Genomic DNA, 15,551 nt, shown 5'->3' on the forward strand with positions numbered 1-15,551 from the left:
TTCGGTTTACACATCCAGCACCTAGAAAGTAATGTTATCATTCGTTTGAAGTCATGTTTCTGGCCACTTGGTGAATGCACATCCGAAATTCACTCCATTTTGCACTCTTCATAACTTTATTTAACTTTCGGTCATCTGGTTCTTAAGCTGTAGTTGTGTGCAGTGGGTTTATCAAAGCTTGCCTATGACAATTATCCTCTGGAAACAATGCTGATGGAAGAGATGAGAGCAAAATTGTATTGAGCCATAAAAAACAAAACAATAAGATGCTGAAATGCTCTGTAGAGCTTGTTTAATAAGTGTCTGTGGGTTTATCACTACAATCAACCCCTTTTGCATCAGACATGGTAATTTGTACCATCACAATTATAAAAAATACTGGCTATAGCAGCTTTAAATAGCTATATAAAAATATTAAACGAGATAAATGCACCATTATCTGAAAGAGCACTCACCTGCCCACTGAGACAAGAAAGCGTTTGTTGTATTCTTGAAAGCTACCTCTCTCCCACTCTTTGAATACACCTTTTAAAATATCAATTCAAATGTGAAACACGAGAGCTCTTTGAAAGAGAAGTCCTCTCTTGATGTCGCTCCATGCTGGGAGGACATCAATGGACGATGACTTTTCTCCCAAATGAAGGAGAAGTGATCTGCTGTCAGTGGGGACTTGGCATCAAATGAGTTACCAGCAGGATTGGCAGTTGTTAAGAGGAGGGTGAGAGGAGCGATGGGGGGTAGTGCAGGGGGAAATGAGCTTTAGATTGTGTGAAGTAGCCAATTACCTCCGAGCCACTCTGTGCAGACATGGTGTATCAGCACTCGCACACTCTCCAACTAGAGGAGATCTGAATGCTGCTTAGAGAAGGGGGCTTGCTTTTTTTGGGGGGGGGGGAAGTCAGATTGGATTGGCCTCCTGGCACTGGCAGAGAGATAAATGGATTTTGACGGCTCTACCTGCAGTGCTACTCTCTCTAGTCCATCAGTCACTGTGAGATTTCTAAAAAAAGGTCATTTCACTCTCTGAGGCAATGAGACTTGAGTGCAGAGAGAGAAAGGGAGCGGTGAAAGACCAGAGACTGGAGCTCTGGATCGGGCTCCTGCTGCAACCCCAAGGCGTGCAATCAGCCGTCTAACATGCACTGTTACGTGGATCATTAAGGACCGTGGCTGCAGCGTCATCAGTGTCGACCTGTTGTCTTGTCGAGAATGCACCCTCTGCTGTCACTAGGGGGCACCCTTTCATTGTTGCAGTCAGGCTGAGATGCATTGGGTTTTTCATTGGGAATATGGTAATGCATGGACTTGATTTTTTGTTCATGTAAGGTCCATGATTTTATATTATTATAGCAGAATTCCTTTTACTGGAAAAAGCGATTATGTTTCTTTTCCTTTCACCTATGAGCATGAATCTCAGTCACCTGCCTGCCTGAACACCTTGACTTGCTAAACAGCCAGGGACAGCATTAATCTCTCCCCTGACAACCACCAAAGACACGTTCAAGTTCACCTCCGTATCCTAAATACACGGAATAATAGAGCTCTCAGGGACACGGGCTGAGAAACCAGCGACATGCTAAACAAAGGAACGGGAATCAGGTGTGTGACACGTCACAAAATGTGGGAAGAGACGCCGAGTTAATGATTGGTTGTGCGGCATGCTCAAATGCTCAAGTGGGCGCACACAATATGGCAGCAGGCGCAATTTCACAATGTGTTGCTGACACCAAGCAAGGGGCTCATTAAACTGTCATCCTATTTGGTAATAAGGGGCTGGCACACGCTAGCTGGAAACTGATAGCCCACAAACAGCACATTAGCATTTCTTTAGCTGGAGGGGATTAGAAATTACAGTGTACTTCAAAGTCAAGATGGCCATCCGTTGAGTTTCTGAGGCATTTCTAGCTCATGCTAATGACACCAGTGTCATCTTTGAACATGAAAACCACACGCCCGCTCGTGAAAAGGCCTATTGTCTTGGCACAGTTCAGCTGACACCTTGACAAAAATCTATACACATACGTTCACTTCAACCACACAGCCTCAGCTTGTTGAGCATCTCCGCCCAGCGTACATTGTGGTGTGGGGGGTTTTTGGCCTGGGAGCCATTACGTCCCTAATTGCTATTGGCACGAGTGCTGATGAATACCAAACCCATTATGGCTGGAGGTTTGAATCCCCGCTGAGAGTATAATTTTGTCCCCAAGAGAGATCTGGAGTGATACTAAATTTACAAATAAATAATTGAAGAGCTGAATAACACGAGCAAATGACCCCCAGGAGTGAGGACATTCAAATGTGGAGGCAGTGTGTCAGCGTGTGTTCCCCTTGATTCATTCAAGTATTCTCGTAATGCTTATTTAATGCTATTGTTAGCATGCAGGCAGTATATTCTGGAGTAGTCAGCTAATTTGGCTATTTGTGATAAAGACAGTAGGTTGTCCTCTCCACATGGCTTCACTGGAATACATTTAATTAGTGTCTTTTTTTGTCCTTGCCTGGCTCTCCACCATCTATTCTCCCTTCCTGCACTCCAGTGTCACCTTTTCCTCGGCAGGATTTGGGAGCTCGTCCAGGTCGAACTCGTCCAGCAGCCGAAGTGTACATCAAACTACTGTCACTCTGTGTTATTAAACAATTGCGATTTCCTCTTAATGGAGTGCCAATAGTAAAGGCCAGGACATATATGATTTATTCATGACTCTGCCTCTTTCAGGGTGCTTCTGTTGAGAACATGATGGAACGTATGACAGCTCTTCTCCTAAAGAGTGTCTGAATGATTGAGAGCGGTGTAGTGGTTAAGTGGGCCCCGGAGAATGTTTCCTGGTTTTTGTCTCTGAAGTTTTGGCAGTATTCATTTTTCCTGTGATTCAGTGGAGGAAGTGGTTTCATTGTATTACGACGTCCATACCCCTAAGAATTATTGCAAAAACAAAGGGACGTTGATTGAGCTACCACTACGTCAACTCACACCAGCGCATCAATCAATTTCTGTTCTTTGAATAAATACTACTGTACTCAAAAGGAGTTTGAGTGTCGTCTTGTTGGTTTTATTACGTTGTAGGCACAAAGTAAAGCTCAAAAATGTTGTTCACAGCTGTTTGTTTTTAGCAATTCTAGCAGTATTGCTCTAGAGACGGCAATGTTAACTTCTACCTTGGTCCAGAATGAACAAGCTAAACAGCTACTGGGTGGATTACCCATTGACTTTCCGTCTCGTGCCATCACCTGGTAGAGCAGTTCTGGGTTGAGCTAATGACCTTCATCTGTTTAATGCTGATTAGCAGACCTTAGCATACTAACACAATAAACTAAAATGGTAAACATGGGAGACATTAATAGAATAAAATATTCATAATTACGTTTTCATTAGCGTACAATCACCTGAAACTAAGAATGGTTTTGTTTTCGTTACCATAGAATGAGCCACCATAGGGGAGGGTTAGATGAGGGGTGTTCAGTTGGTTACAATCTGCAACCTCACTGCTAGATGCCACTAAATCCTTCACACTGGTCCTTTAAATTGCCACTGTGACTAAGTGCAATCTAGGTGCGTGTCTCGAGCCATGCTGGCTGCTGGAGACTCTTAGTCTTGTTTAGACCAAACTCTTCTCTGGGGGGAGGTGACAAATTCAGAAAAGCTTTTTCCTTGGATAATGTATTAGCGTGCTGCTAATGAGTTTCCCAACGGATCCAGAGGAAATAATAAGATACCAGCTTAATGGAGCAGGAATGTGAGCAGGTAAGCTGTGGAGAGTTGTAGAGTTTTAACGAGTGCACATTCAGATGAGTTCACGTACTTCTTAGTGCTTCCCGGATTCAGTCATCAGAAAAACAAATATTTTGCACCCGGCAGCAAAGTCAGTTGAGAGTCCTCTGAAAAAACCCACACTGTTTACTGAGTCTGACTTGAGTTAAAATGTGAGCATGTCTAACATTTCAGTCAGAGTGATTCAGCACCCAGAACTGAAATATATATCTCCACTCAAGCGCAGATTTTGTACACACAGCCAGTTTTTTGTCAAATGATTCCCTTTGTTGTGTATCCGTGCACAGACCCACAATGTGTTCCGCCGTGCCAGCTGCAATCTGTGTACTGCTATGCTTTGTGATCCCGCAGTCTTAAAGCATCATGGGTTATTGAGTGTCTGTCTGAGATACCAGCCTGCCCCTCTTCCTTCATTAGCCATGCTGCTGGGCTGCTGTTAAGTTCACAAACAGTCATAGGATGTGACTGTCTGCATATGCTGACTGTGTGTTTGCGTTACCTGCAGTGCTGTTGCGCTCAAACAGCCCGAGCCGAGCTTAAACACATTAATCACAGTCGGTGGCTTCAACTCAATTACAAAGACACACAATTTCTCTTCTGCCTTATTATGCTCGGGCTTTTAGAACACGCATATCGGCGGTGCTGCGTTAGCACGGAGCCGCCTCTAATTTGTTTGACAACACGAAGGCCTTGCAGATGTTGGGCGCTTTTATTGTTACAAGGCAATGAAGAAATTACTGCATTATTCACTTTCAATTAGAGAGCTGCTCAAAAGCTCATAATGCAGCAGCAAATCCAAACACCTTGCCATCGTTAACTTCTGCCGGCTCATTAAAGCCCATAACTTCATCAACGGGAACTGTGCATCACTGTGCGATACGTCTGCTCTGTTTGCTTTGTTTACTGATCATAATCATTAGATTCTTCATTTTTATCAAATTTTCATCTATTTAGCTAATGTAATTACTTAATGGATGAGTATTTTGATCTATATGAAGGAAATGGCCTCTTTGTAACACACTCTCATCCTCTTTCAAGAGTGTCTCGGTTCTGTTTGTATTATGAATGAATGGCCTGTTCGATTTTGGCCGGGGTCCTTGGCAGCAATCAGTGATGTTTAGCGCCTGCTGAGATCACTGGTGTGACGGGAGGCTGAGCTCATGAATTTTCCAATGCTCGCTCTGTGAACGCCTTTGTGAGGTTCCTTCAACACCGAATTCACTGCCGCATGTATCAGGGACTAACAGAGTGGCTCTCTTCTTTTATGGGCTTTTTTAGTGCCGATTTTATTCGCATGGCCTGCCAATGACAGCAGCCTCCCGCCGACTTACAGGAAGTGGTAATATCACCCAGTGCTCTAGTTCCACTCAGCGCAGGAGGAGGCTCTGCCGCTTGATGTCTTGTCCCATTCTATAAAGAGAAGATTATTTTCATCGGTCACACCCGAGAAGCCTCACTAGTTTTGCCACCGGTTGGCATGGCGACAGGATGGCACACTGATTCTCCTCCGCTGATGAGAGTATCAGCAGAGAAAGGAAATATTAAGTTAGGACTCATGTCTGTCGCCCATCTTCATCTGCCTCTGCATCGACTGTTTCCATTGCTCACTGTATATTAATTCTAAATATGGATCTCACTCTTGTTCGAGCGGCAGCCTACTTTGTCATCTTGCATCTGAACATGCTCTGTGCCATCTGAAGTCAGGCTTAATGCCCCCAATGTATTATTCAGTGGCTATCTCCTTGCACGCTGCCTAACAGAGCCGGCATGAATGGAAGTTGACAAGGGAAACTCTGTCAGGTAGGATAGGATCTCACATAGCAATTAGAGGGGTGGTAAGTGAGCTGTCTGGTCCACGAACACCAGATCTGCTCGCCAGATATGTCTTAGCTACCCCAGCGGCCTCCCTCTTCCCTCTGATAGAGCAGATTTGGCCACTTTGAATGAGAACGACTCTTAGGCAAGATTTCGCTTTTTGTGACAAGCCGATGCAAACCCCATAAATAGCCTCACTATCTCGCTCATTACTTCCCCAAACTATGGGCAGGATTGTGTGTGTGTGTGTGTGTGTGTGTGTGTGAGTGTCTGCATGTGTGTGTCACAGCCACTTAGTCCCAGACATTTTCCTTGTCTCCCCACTGTGCCAGCCCCCAGCTTGTCTCATCCTGGAGCTGATGCTGTCTAATAACCACCATCAAGACAATGATACAAATTATATTTCAAACTTCACTGTGATTCAGAACAGCCAATTAAATGACGTCCTCTCTGTGTGAGTTCTGGTCAAAGTGAGCGAGCTAAGTGGCTTTACGAGTAGTTTCCAGCTATTTTTGGCTTGTGCTTCCTTAAAATGAAGCAATGTCTAGTTGAGCCCGTTCTTTATAAATTTTTAACATGGCTTTCTCTATTTGAAGTTTTGGGAAATATGTTTGCTCTCTCGCTGAGAATTCAAAAGAAGCTTGATTTTAATAAGACTCATGTCTGTACCATAAATATGAGGCTACCAAAGGCAGCCGGTTAGCTTAGTTTAGCATAATGACTCGAAACTGGGGACACAGCTAGCCTGGCTTAGCTAGCCACCAGCTCTAAAGCTCACTAATTAACTTGTTTGTTCAGTGTGTACACAAAAAAGTATCACGGTAGTGTGCAGGTTTATTTCTTGGCTGGACGCAGTCAGCTCCTAAAGTATACACTGGTTGGAAGTAACTGTTGTCAGTTAGGAAGTAGTCACATAACCCCCCATAAAACCACAGCGTGTTGTTGTACAAATTAGCCTACGTTAGCAAGATATGAGCTCCAGAGCTGCTGGAGGGCTTATTTTGTTCATGCAGAGCCAGGCTTGCTGTTTTCCCCCCCCCGTTCCCCCAGTTATGCCATTATGACAACGATGTATTGTGTTGCGGAGATATCTAGTGAAATTAGCATGCTAACCAGCTAGCCTCAGCCTGTCCTGGTCCAAAGCTCCTGTGCCAGTGGTATAAAAATCAATATATCTCCCAGTCCAGACCACTAGCTGCATGGCTAACTGAGCTATCTAGCGAACAGCATCTACAGTAGTAGTATTTGTTTAATGAATTTGACATGTAGCCACCTCTTACATATTGCACCTTTAATATTTTTACAGGTCTGAAAAAGTATAAGCATCTGGTATTTTGCAAGAGAACAGCAATGACTGTAGAAAAGTCTGAAAAAATATACTCAATTATGTGTAGCTGAGTACATTACAGTGTGTTTTTTTATTCTTTCCTACATTGTACATCATTTAATGGCCTCTCTGGTCCCAAGCTGAGAACCCCTGCCCCACCATGTGGGAAACCACTGATTCTGACTGTTTTTTGAGTCGTACAGATGTTGGGATGGGCAGATTTGTTCGGCCAGCTTTGTGTGTGTGTGTTTCAGTAGGGGAGGGTTATAGGAGAATTTTATTAAACGTTATGGCTGGTGTGCACATATATTCGCAGCGCAATTTGATATAAGTGCATCCTATTGTGTTCAAAGATCTGCTGCTGCAGGGGGCATATTCTCATGTTTCATACATGAGCTCATTAACGGTGCTCAGATTGCCCTCCTCTCCATCCCGACTAACGCTCAGCCAGCCTGCGTCTGCCTCCTCAGGCGCAGCTCACTGCTGGCAGAAGGGCGCAGGAAGCAACATAAGCTATCCATCCAACTTCATGCCTCACAGAAAATCTGGCATGATATAAGGACCTATGCCATGATAAAATCCCTTTTTATCCTCAGGACGTCTCCAATTTGATCCCTTCTTAGAGCAATGAGAATCATCTTTCCTCAATTGTGTGTTTGTCTTAATAAAGAGCCAGCTGGGCTTTTTTACTGAACTGTACTGTTGCAGTTTCACAGCACAATGCCATCGCCAACTGTGAAGACTACTTACCTTTCAGAGCTCATGTACTATATAGCTAATGACAAGTCAGTTTAACTGTATTAGAGCTGTGATTTGTTGCTTGGATACCCCATCATGGCTAATAAAAGTAGTGAATGGAGTGACAGCTGCTGTTGTTCTCTCCTCTCTTTGCTACAGAAAGCCGTCTGAAGGAGAACACTACCAAGTATATCAAGCTGTTGGAGGACAGATTGCACAGGTAAGAGTGTTTGCTGCTGTCTCTCTCTCTCTTTAAAGCTGACACCAAGACTCAATATTCCACAGGTGTAAAACAAAACAAGGAGACATAAACAGAGCAACCGCCTCCAAGGAGTTTCCTCTCACCTCTGTCGTCCTCTAACCAGAGCGCCGTCTCCCCAATACATCACCTGCACTCACACCTTTTGTCTCCCAGAGCCCCTTTCTCACATTTCTCTCCGTCTCTCACCTGCGCAATTTGTCTTCATCTTCTCACCTTCGCACATATTTTCTATACGTTTACATCAGCTCTGTTTTCGCCTTCTCCCTCCTCTGTGCAAACCATTTTAGACAAAACAATATCTCTTTCTGTCTGTTTCACTCTTTCTATCTGCGTCCCGGAGCTCCTAAATCACAGAGAACGTGTCTGTTGTGTTGTGGGTGGTCGCCTCGCCGACCGATGGTTACACAACAGGATTGTGATGTGCTGAGTGGCTGACTTTTTCGAGCAGAGGGTGTGGAACCCAGTCAAGTGTCAACACCGTACGCCTGTTTATGCTTCCTTATGGAGAGGAGAGCTTGCCTCCTCAGTGCACCAAGACAGCTGTGACGTGATCGGCTCTTATTCTGCGGCATTTTGGAACCATTTTGTTTCATAGATGGACGGACAGAGCTGGTTATGTTTTTGTGTACACCACCAAGTGTTAGGGAGGAAGGTTAAGCCGCCCGGGCTTTCTTTGAGCCAGGAAAAGCCTATGTTGTCAGAGACACTGCCTGCCTGACCCGTGTCCCTGTGTGTTGTGTGTGAGAGGGGGTAGCTGTGTGTGTTGCATCCTTGGAGAGGCAGGGTCACCTTTTTGGATGGGAGCCAGGAGTCAGTCACACACTGCAGGGCTGTTTGTTGTTGAAGGATGCACGGGCCGGGGCTCTGCGTGGTCAAGGAGCAACATGGCTGAGATCTCAGCACCCAGCAGGGAAGCATGCGTCTGGACCTTCTCTGTCAATAGGGCAGATGGCGCTTTGTGTTTTGTTTGTTTGATTTTTCACAGAGAGTGAGAGAGAGTGAGAGAGAGAGAGAGAGTACCTGTCTGCGTCATGAATCTAATGTGGAAAATTGTGCGTAGATGGCAAGCCTCTGAAGGGTGCTGCACCTCCAACACAGAATTTTCCAAATGAATGTGCACAACACGAGGTTAAATACAGCAGAAATCTTCCCAGTCACAAATTATTACCAACCCCAAAACAAGAAAATTAAATAAAGCTGTACTGACTGATCAAGACTTTGTACTATGGGCCAAGATGCTGGTCACAAGGACTGCCTGAAGGATGAGCTCTTTTATCTCAACAGACCATCTTCGCACATCGGCCATTTTCCTCTGATGTCACACTGAGGCTTGGAAACTTAAATGAGCTGCTGTGTTCCAAGTTTCAATGTCGGGAATCTGACAAATTGGTCTCATTTCACTGCTTCCTGATTGATCAGCAAATGAGAAGACAGTCGACAGGGAAAATCTAGTGGGACATTAGGCCACATTTCAAGGTAGAATAACATATTTGATAACCCATTAGCTTTCATTAGACAACAGCTAACGTTAGCATTCAACCACCTCCCAGCTAACATCACCGTGTGATAGCGTTACACGATAGGATAGAAAAGAAAGGCGTAAATTAACTCTAACATACATCCTGGACACATTTATTTAAGCCTGAAAACAAAAGGCACTGGATGCAATCACATTGAAGCTAGGAAGTGGTTGAATGTACGTAAGTAAGTAAAGTTTATTTAATATAGCACCTTTCATAGAACCGGTCACAAAGTGCTTCATGTGTAAGAAAACAACAAAACCCTAAAAAAACAGCAAAAAGGGAGGAAAAAATAAATAAATAAAAGCATACAGATTACAACTCTAGATAGCAGCAGGTGAGAGAAAAGTCAATTTGAATAAATAAGTCTTCAGTTGCATGGTCACCTCTTGTTTTCAGATGAGAATGGGGTACAACCAGTAAGCTGTGGTCAGAGGACCTAATAGTGAAGGTAGGGATGGAGCAGCTCAGAAATATAGGCAGGTGCTTGACTGTATATGGCTCTGTATGTGAAGACAAGAACTTCGAAATGAATCCTGAAATTAACAGGAAGCCAATGTAAAGAGTGTAGAATGCTAACATGAGCTAATGAGTGACCAATTTTGTTGTTTTACCTTAAAATATGGCCCGATGTCCTTCTGGTTTTTCACTGTCCCTCATGTTTTCAGTTTCAGAAAGCAGTGAAATGATAATTATTTGTCAGATTCTCAGTGTTTATAGGACTTGCAACCTGGAACACAGCAGTACGACATTTGAGCTTCCCACGCTGAGTGTGACTAAAGATGAAAATGGCTGCCATGATAATAATATGCTCTGTTCGACCTTTCTGGCTAAATCTAGGATAAATTAAATCAAATTAAAAAAAATAGAATAATAAAAGATCTTGAAATGCTCAATCCTTCAATGCACATAAAGCCCACATTAAACTCCACTTCTTTCCAAGCTGAGATAAACCCAATGACATCAGTTTTTGTTTTTTTTCACATTTTGTAAAGCTCCTGTTTTCACATTCTGAGGAGTACTCCTTGTGACGAGTAAACTGTACTTCATGTTTAAAGTGCCCCATTAAATAACAGTAATAATAACTGTATAAATGAATGGTTGTCCTCCAACAAAGGACAAGGTCTGCTTTATATCTCCCCTTTTAATTGAGCTCTTATGTTCGCTGATCCTATCTTTTAGTCTCAGCAGTGGATGCTTTATTGCATGGATAGCTGATTATATAGATTACATGTGTCTAACCTCATCACCATTGAAAGAGAAATCACATTAAAGGACACCTTCCTTGGTCCTGGGTGCAGTAAACTAATTGTCCTGCTCATCACAGTCTGTATTAATTGATTGTCTCTCCAGCCTTGGATCTGCTTCCATAACCAGAGGCGGTCCGGATCAAATCACAGACACAGCTTTGGCTCCAGGCGAGGACCAGTAGCTCCCATCAGCTCCAGTTTGGCACAGTGACACATATTGGGCTTGATTGAATGGGCAGTTGTCCCCATATGAGCACAAACACACACACACACACACACACACACACACACACACACACACACACACACACACACACACACACACACAGATAGACACGCTCACCCATCATCAACTGTAAATTTTATCAGTCAGCTCTAATGTACATTACTGTTGATGGAGTGCGGTTGGTGATGGGAGGTGAGGAGAGGGGGAGGAGGCGGGGGGAGGGGAGGAGAGAGGCAGATTAGTACTGGTGAGATGTCTGGTCTCCGTGGAGACGGATGGTGTTGAAAAAACCAATTATCTCTTCCTTGCTAAAGACTAAAACAGGATGTTGGAGCAGCGCAGATGCTGTAAGTGTGTCACCAGAACAAAAAACATTTTATTCAGATTAGCAGCACCGCACAGTTGTTTAATACATTATGTAGATGTTTCATTAGGAAATTCCTCTCGTGTTTTTCCTACATTTAGGCGCTCTTCTATTTAGATTTGAATGTCGTTTATCATATTTAATGGATGCAATGCAACTGGTGCAGAAATCATTAAAATACTCGGACGAGACGTGTTCTCTTAGTTAAAATCGAGGACATGCTCAGGGCGTCTGAGCAGGGAGTGAAAATAAAGACTCTATTATCACTTTAAATGTACAAAATCTTGACTGTACAGTGTAAAGTGTTTGAGACAAAGGGACCTCGGCTGCTCAGCTGTCTGCTGTGAAAACCCTCCCCAGCCATCGAGCCACCCACCTTGCAAACCATCCATCACACCTCATCCAACAGACACCACCTTGTATTTCACCATATTATTAGCACTTCTCTTCTGCTGGTGTTACTTGAGATGCTTCTGCATGATTAAGGGGAAACATTACCAGCTCCCTTTTCCCTCTCTAAAGTGTGAATTCTCACTCATGATCCTAAACATCACAGATGCTGACATGAGAGTATGTAGGTGAGAGTTGCGTTTATTTTATTTTATTCTATTCGGTAGTCATGTCTCTGAGAGTCGGTGCTCACTCTACCCAAAAAAAAATACACTCATATCCTGATCTGTAGATCGCCAAAAACCCCAGCTGTGACTGGAGATAGGGGCTGTTTTTCACACTCTGTCTGTTCTTGGCTGAGCATATGGCCTGATGCTGGGTGGAGTTCAGAATATTGGCCAGACAGTGCGTGAACCCCCGAGAGGTCTAACGGAGCCTACTGGTACCAGCAGGACCGGGCCGCTGTTCCTTCGCTCAACAGTTATATTTATAATCCTCCCTCCGTCGCTGTCTGTGTGCCTACATAATGCCTTGAGGAGAAAGAGCAGTCCTGTCAGTCAGCGGTCCCACAGGGGGGCTGCGAGACTGTAGAAGGAGTGTGCTTGTCTGTCTCTCCGTCTTATTACTGGGCCATCAGCGGAGCAGCACTCCCACACCCTGCCACTGTCAGATGGCAGGCCGAGCGGCTGCCACCAATTAACCCCCCGGTCGAGGAGTTCATACCGACGGGCACCATCACAGGGATGTTTAGGGGCTGACATGTTGTCTGGATTCTCACTACACAGAGCCCTCATGCTGGTGCCAGTTGTTTGTAATGAATTGTGGTCGTCATTGAAGCTTTTGTGATAGATGAGGCCAGCTTTGACATTTTTCGAGGAATTTATAATTGTACGCACTGAATCCCCACAGAGGATGATTTATGGGTATGTGTGTAAGTCAACACATGTGTGCCCACCCATATCTGTGTGTGCGTTTGTGTGAGTGTGTGCCTCTCCACTTCAGAAGAGAAAAATAACAACGGCATGGCTCACTGGGTGCGTCCCGACCATAGCAGAATTCAGAGGCGTCGAGCAGTGAATTGGCGAGGGCAGGGGGGGGCTGGGCCGAGCAATTTTTCTATTGTCTGTGTGCCAAACGAAGGTTAGAGAACGGCTGAGAGGCGTGCGCTGGCAGGGTACAGAGGTTGGCAGCCTTTTCAGGCAGGAGATGGGCTGGAAAACAAGTGGCATTCAATTTTTAGGGGGTCTCATCACTGAGAGAGAGGGGAAGGAACAGAGGGAGAGATTTAACAATGTTGTCTGGGTGCATTCTGCCTTTGAGTTTGTTTACGTATGATGGGGAATGAGCAATTTAAAGTCAGCAGGGAGGCGCTTTATACGGGAAAATACTGAACACATTATAGAGGCTTATACGTAAGTTTATTTGTGCTTAGAGTGTGAAATTGTTTGTTTTCATCATCCCGAGCCAGTCAATCTGAGAATTAGTGTTTGTGACAGAGAATCTCCTCCTGGATTGAAAATTGGCACGCACAGAGAGATCGAGGACATTTATTCCTTTAAGATGTTTGATCCGTCTCGTACTGTAGGTATAAAACCCACGTCTTTGTCCCCACATCCTGTCAGATTTGGTTTGTTTTCTACACATGATTGATTCCTGGAAACAAGGTTAATATTGAGAAGGAAAGAAGAGGCAGATTCTGTTTTTTACTTTGAAGTATTTATGCGCTTAAGTGAAGGTTTCGCATTTTTGTGTGTCTCTTAAAGCAGATTAAAGGCAGAATTTCTAACAAGATCAATGGATTTGGTTCCTAAAATGTCACTCGGGACCACAATTATTTGGGAGTGACTTGTTATCTAAAGGTCAGTGAAAGAAGAAGAGGAATAAATATGAATATTTTAAAGGTCAGAGGTCTCAAATGTGAGTCAGCGGAGGAGTATTTCATTTAAAGGAAATGGAAAACCTTTTTCAGAAAGCCCAAAAGACCTGGTGCCAGGTGTTGCTGTGAAGCAAAAAATGTTTACTTTCACAAGCCACCAGCCTAACCTAAATAATAGCTCAATTAACATAGAGCTCCACAGGTCAGTGACCGCACTGCTCATTTTCTGAACAATATATTCAATCAGATGTAGCTGCTTTAATTGCTCTCTTCTGTTTTTACGCCTGATGTCGAGAAGGTCAGGTCGAGGGAGAGTGAAGGATGACTGATTGTAACCCAATGAGTAGATAAACAAAAAGCAATCTTCTTGTCCTCCCCCTGAACTCGTGCTCAGTGACCCCGGCAGAGATGAACACATCCAGGCCTCTCGTTCGCTCTCTGCTGCAGCTCTTTGAGGAGAAGGGCAGCCGACCAGGACGTTCACTCTCATTACATTTTGTCAATGGAATTACAATCTTTGAATGATTCATTTCCTCACTGTCACTCTTTTGTCAGTGCTTTGTTATGGAGATGTGCCTGTGCAGCTTCAGCTGTCATGCAGCAATTCACAGTCCTGACGTGCACGCTGTACCTTTTTAACTTTTTATATGATATCGTATGAGCTTCTGTACTGATATTAGTGTGCTCGTGATGTCTATATTCCTTTCACAACACACCATATGCTTTGCATCTTATAGCCTTATAAATGTGCATTCTATATACATTTGCAAAACAGGCTTAAGCATACTTTAGCACTGATACTGATAAATATTACGGTGTTTACAGATACAGCCCTGTCATACCTACTAATGATACTATCAGCTGTTACCAGTCAACCTGTTCACCTGTAAAATGTTTCAAACAGATGTTTTTGGAGCATTCCACAACTCTCCCAGTCTTTTGTTGCTCCTGCCCCGACCTGTGTGAAACATGTTGCTGGCATCAAATTCAGAATAATTCAATTGAATATATGTCAAAAAGGATGAGCAAATGATCACATTCTGTTTTATTTACCTAACTTTTGGAATCAGAGTTGTACTTTTGGGAAGTACACTGCATCAATTTCTTGTTGAGCGTTAGATGAAAAGGTCAGTACCATAACGTCAGTCCATCTAGTGTCGAGCTACATTCAGATCATTAGCCTAGCTTAGCAAAAGTTGGAAGCAGGCAAACAGCTGCCTTCTTCTCTTTAAAGTCTTCCAAGTCTGTATGCTAAGCTAAGCTAACTGTTTCCTGGCTTAAGGTCAAAAGTTAACAGCCGTTGGATTGATTACAACCTCATCTAACGCTCTGCAAGAAAGCGAATAAAAGGGTTTTTCCAAAATGTTGAACTATTCCTACTGTACTTTATGTACTTTAATATATGGTGATTTGTATTACCTTGTGTACAAATGTTTTATAGTGGAAGATATTTCAGTAACAAAATGTGACGATATAAATACATATATGTTGTTCAAAAAGCACTACTACAGTAGAGTTCAGAACCGTACTGTACTTTTAAGTACATGTACATGGTGTGATAACCGTCCATTTATATAATTCTGAAACCCCAGTCCCCAAGTGAACCTTGTATTGCATGGTATGATTTAGTATGGTTGGGTATGATATGACACACTGGTCTGTTTCTGTCTTTAGCTGTGGCTGTCCAGGCCTGGAGCGTATCTGGGAAGCCGACCTGGAAGCGTGTCACCTGTTCTTGCGGGGCCTCCAGTTGCGGACTCCCAGCTGCAGCGGTGCAGACATGGAAGACCTCCCCACTGCAGCAGTTTATGTTCCAACGCTGCCGTGCACCAAAGAAGAAGAAGACTGCGCTATGCTGACTGCGTTGGGAGGGCGCTGGTGTCCTGAGGCCAACTTACAGAACTCAGAGTTCACCAAGGTAACGCAACAATATCTTGTTAACAACAGACGATGTGTTATTCATCTGAATGCCTGTGCATTCACAACAAAGTGCAGACTGGGAATTAGAGTATCT

At 43.8% G+C, this 15,551-nt stretch overlaps 1 protein-coding gene across 1 annotated transcript in view; it reads left to right on the forward strand.

Annotated features, from left to right (window-relative positions):
• Window positions 1-15,551, forward strand: part of disc1 (DISC1 scaffold protein) — a 44,017-nt gene that overhangs the window by 17,597 nt on the left and 10,869 nt on the right. Inside the window, exons 10-11 of the mRNA XM_073481427.1 lie at window positions 7,809-7,869; window positions 15,212-15,455. Of these exons, the coding sequence (XP_073337528.1) occupies window positions 7,809-7,869; window positions 15,212-15,455 (305 nt within the window). The remainder of the gene's footprint in view (window positions 1-7,808; window positions 7,870-15,211; window positions 15,456-15,551) is intronic.

The sequence above is a fragment of the Pagrus major genome, chromosome 15, assembly GCF_040436345.1.
Source record: "Pagrus major chromosome 15, Pma_NU_1.0".
In the NCBI taxonomy this organism is placed as follows: domain Eukaryota; kingdom Metazoa; phylum Chordata; class Actinopteri; order Spariformes; family Sparidae; genus Pagrus; species Pagrus major.